Source organism: Chenopodium quinoa, unplaced genomic scaffold (genome assembly GCF_001683475.1).
Source record: "Chenopodium quinoa cultivar QQ74 unplaced genomic scaffold, ASM168347v1, whole genome shotgun sequence".
Lineage (NCBI taxonomy): Eukaryota > Viridiplantae > Streptophyta > Magnoliopsida > Caryophyllales > Amaranthaceae > Chenopodium > Chenopodium quinoa.
In genome coordinates this window covers 65,508-69,853 of record NW_018743050.1, presented here as the reverse complement: position 1 = coordinate 69,853, position 4,346 = coordinate 65,508, and the positions used below count along the sequence as shown (strand labels likewise).

General features: G+C 35.2%; 1 protein-coding gene across 1 annotated transcript; it reads left to right on the top strand.

Moving 5' to 3' along the window:
* Window positions 1-1,675: 1,675 nt before the first annotated feature.
* LOC110730802 lies at window positions 1,676-3,549 on the top strand. Its single transcript, XM_021910625.1, has 2 exons — window positions 1,676-3,005; window positions 3,254-3,549. The coding sequence occupies exons 1-2, from the start codon at window positions 2,231-2,233 to the stop codon at window positions 3,277-3,279; spliced, it is 801 nt and encodes a 266-aa protein (XP_021766317.1). The 5' UTR covers window positions 1,676-2,230; the 3' UTR covers window positions 3,280-3,549.
* Window positions 3,550-4,346: the final 797 nt, after the last annotated feature.

The following is a 4,346-nucleotide window of genomic DNA, read 5'->3' as shown; positions in this document are numbered from 1 at the left end:
TTTATTCACAAACTTATGTTAAGGTCTTATTTTATCAAACTCAATTCCAAATTTAGACAAGATAGGTTTAGAAAAAATAAATTCAAATAAGTTTTGATAAGAGCTATCATATTTAATTTACAACTAAAATATATAAATTTTGAGAGTAAGGGATAGCTCAAGTGGTTAGAGTCTGGGATCGATTCTCACCCCCGCCCTTGTGGTTCTCTAAACACCAAAATATATATATATATATATATATATATATATATATATATATATATATATATATATATATATATATATATATATATAAGTAAAAATCAAATAAATAAAACAAACGAGTACTCTATATTATTTATCTATAATTTTTTTTTTTTAAAAAAAAAAACCTATATTAAAATTTTTCATTATTGATGACAATACTTTAAGAAACATAATAATCATATAATAATTCGGATTTCAAATTTATCGGATACAAATATCATACTTATTGCAAATTCCAAATATGTAATATCCTATTCAAAATGATTTTAGATCAAATATCTAATTTATGCTCAAATCTATCTATCTATCTATATATATATACTAAAGTAACAACCGCTGATGTCATCATTGCCTACGTGTCACTTTCTTATTTTATTTTTTTCCCTCCAAAATACATGGATGATGTCATATTTTTCCTTTACAAGCTACCCTATTTAACATTGCTTTGAAAATTAAATTCCATTTGAATTTTAGAATTTTTGGTTTTCTATAGATATTATGTTATTTAGTTATTTATGATTTGTTAACAATAGTTAATAATATAATTTAATTGAAATTTCCTAATTAAATATGAAAATTATGCACTTTTGGGAATTGTATATTCATATTTAATCAAAAATTAATTAGGAAAACGGAGGAAATAGTTATTTTATTTCAATATGTGTTCAATTCTTATTATAAAATCGTGCATCGCACGGGATTAACCTAGTGCTCAATTATAACTTTAGCCCACCTAACTTAAAATAAAATAAATATCAATAAGAATTTGTCATTTTGCAAAAATAAGTTGGTCATACATTGAGCCGACATTAGATTGAGAATTGGGCATACCATCTTCTTTCTTTCTTTCTTTCTTTCTTTCCTTCTTCTTTCCTTTTTAATTTTTTGGTTGTAGAAATACATTAACCAAAAATACTTTCTCCAATTTTTTAGTTGTTATACTTTTATTTTTACAGTTTTTAAGACACTTTTTAAAGATGAGATAGAAAAAAAAAAGATGGATCCATGTGAGTAGGAGAGAGATAGAGAAAACAAAATATAAAAAAATAAAAAATATTGTAACTAATTATAAATTTCTAAAATGGAAAACTGTAGCAATTAAAAAAAACGGAAGAAGTATATTGAAAATTGTATTATTATAAATTACACATAGTGACATAACATAATAATTAGTAATGTATAAATCATTTAGAAGCGGTGGAATGCTTTAACTATCATTATACTATACATCATTGTGTATCACTTACAATTAAATAATGTCTTGGAGTTTTTATAAAGCAATGGAAAATATATTAATACCTCGTAATCATCAAGAAATGTATCGCAAGTTTTTTGTAATTATGTAATATTGATGAGAAGTCGACCAAAAAATAGTTTAATTGTGTTGCATTAATATGGGATTAAAATTGTTAGGATATATCTTAGTTAGTTAAGTGTATATTTAGAGTATATCCTTTCCTAGTTTGTTACCATAATTATAGCCTAAGTTTGCTATTGTAACTTGTATATATTCTTCACACGGTTAATGAGAAAGATCAACGATCATAATCTTTCATGGTATCAGATAGGGTTTCGATCCTTCATCCTCTTCCCTAACAAAATTCGCCCAGCTTCCTGCCTCTTTCCCCTTCCTTGATCTTCTTTCTTCCGCTGCATATACCCATGGCAGAATCAAAGTATCACCCAGCCTTGAACGTTAACAACGTCAAGTCCCTCATTCCCATCACTTTGGATGTATTACTCTTGGGCAGCCCTTTTCAAGGTGCTTGTTAGGGTTCATGATCTTTACAGTCATATTATTCCTCCTACGGAGGAGAAAGAACGAGCAGCATATGAGGCCTCCAAGGCTACTGACCTTGCGTTCTGGAAACGCTTGGATGCCGCGGTCCTCAATTGGATCTCCAATTCCATCTCCCCTGCTCTTCTCACTGCCATTCTTCTTAAAGATGACACCGCTTAAGGTGCTTGGACTCGTCTCGAGTCCATGTTTCAAGACAACAAAGCATCCCGGGCTTCCCATCTCGAACAAGAACTCGCTGACCTTGACTTCGAGACCTTTACCTCTATTGACGGCTATTGTAATCACATCAAATCCCTTGCCGATCGTCTTGCGGATGTCGATGCCCCGATTCCCGATACTCGTCTCATCCTCAAAATGACAGCCGGCCTCCCTGAAGCTTATGCCGGCACGGTTGATTTTATTCAAAATCAAGAACCTCTTCCCACTTTTGAAAGTTGTCGTTCCCGTCTCAAGCTCGCCGACAGAACCATTAAGAACCGCCTTGCCAAGGAATCCGATGCCACCAGCCGCCCAACGACGGCCCTCCTCTCCACCACCGGCAGCAGCCACCAAACAGAGTCCTCTGCTTCCCGACCCTCCTCCAAAAACAGCAAGCATAAACCAAGAATTTCGAAAAATTCAAATAATAAGGCTCGTAATTCTGGCGGTCCAGCCCATAATTCTGGTTCGGCAAATGCGAAGCAATGGCCTCCTTCATGGACCCCATGGACCGGTCAGTGGCCCAGACCACCATGCCCATACCCTGCTTCATCTTGGGCCTCTAGACCACCGGCTCCTTCTTCCAACCCCAAGTCAGGTGGGCCTGGAATTTTGGGCCAGCATCCACAGGCCTACAGTGCAATAAATCCGTCCCCAACTGACATTGAAGCGGCTATGCACATGCTTGCAAATTTGGGAAAATCGGATAGCAATTACTATATGGACACCGGTGCCACTGCTCATATGACCGCGGATCAAGGTATTCTCTCCTCTTATGTCAATTCGAGCATTAAAAATGATAACATTGTTGTTGGTAGTGGTGATTTAATTCCGATTATTGGTCATGGTAGTACTACTTTGCCTCACCCATACCCTCCCTTTACCTTAAAAAATGTTTTGCATGCTCCTAAGTTGATAAAGAACTTGATCTCAATCCGTAAATTTACCACTGATAATATGGTTTCCATTGCCTTTGATCCTCATGGGTTTTCTGTGCATGACTTACAGACGGGGGCCACACTAATGAGACGTGACAGTACCGGTGATCTCTATCCCATTTTTTCAAACAATCAAGACAACTCTTCTGTCAATCACTCCAATTTCACTGCTATTTCATCCGATCTTTGGCATAGGCGCTTAGGACATCCTGGAGATGCCATCCTTAGATCTTTAAGTAGTCAAAATTTTATTGATTGTAATAAGGCTTGTAGTTCTTTTTGTTCATCTTGTCCTCTCGGGAAACTTTCAAAGTTGCCTTTTATTGATTCTATGTCAAAAACAATTTTTTCCTTTTGATATTCTTCATAGTGACTTATGGACATCTCCTATTACTAGCTCTTCCGGTCATTGTTATTATCTATTGTTGCTTGATGACTACAACAAATTTTTATGGACTTATCCTATTGCAAAAAAATCACAGGTCAAACACATTTTTCAATCTTTTCATAAGATAGTCCAAACTCAATTTGAACGTAACATTAAGACTTTTCAATGTGATAATGGCACTGAATATGTTAATGGTACTCTTAAAGAATTCTTTAACAACCATGGCATGCTATATCGTCTTTCTTGTCCTCACACCTCACCTCAAAATGGAAAAGCTGAAAGACACATAAAATCGATAAACAACAGAATTCGAACTCTTCTTGCTCATGCTTCCTTGCCTCTCTCTTTTTGGCATCATGCTTTAGAAATGGCCACCTATCTTCTTAATATTCTTCCAATCAAGGTCTTAGGTTTTAAATCTCCAACACAAGTGTTGTATCAACGCGATCTGATTTACTCGGAATTACGCGTCTTTGGTTGTCTTTGTTTCCCTCTTTTTCCCGCCACTTCTATTAATAAGCTGCAAGAAAGATCTACTCCTTGTGTCTATCTAGGCCCCGCTCCAAGTCACCGAGGCTCAAATTTCTATGATTTAACTAATGGGAAAATCATTATCTGTAGGCATGTTAGATTCGTGGAAAATGAATTTCCATTTTCTAAGGTTCACAAACCTCAAATCAGTGAGTACGATTTTTTGGACCAAAATCCAATAGATCACTTACCCCATTTTCATACACAACAGCCTCAACTCCAGCCCACTCCCTCATCTTCTGGG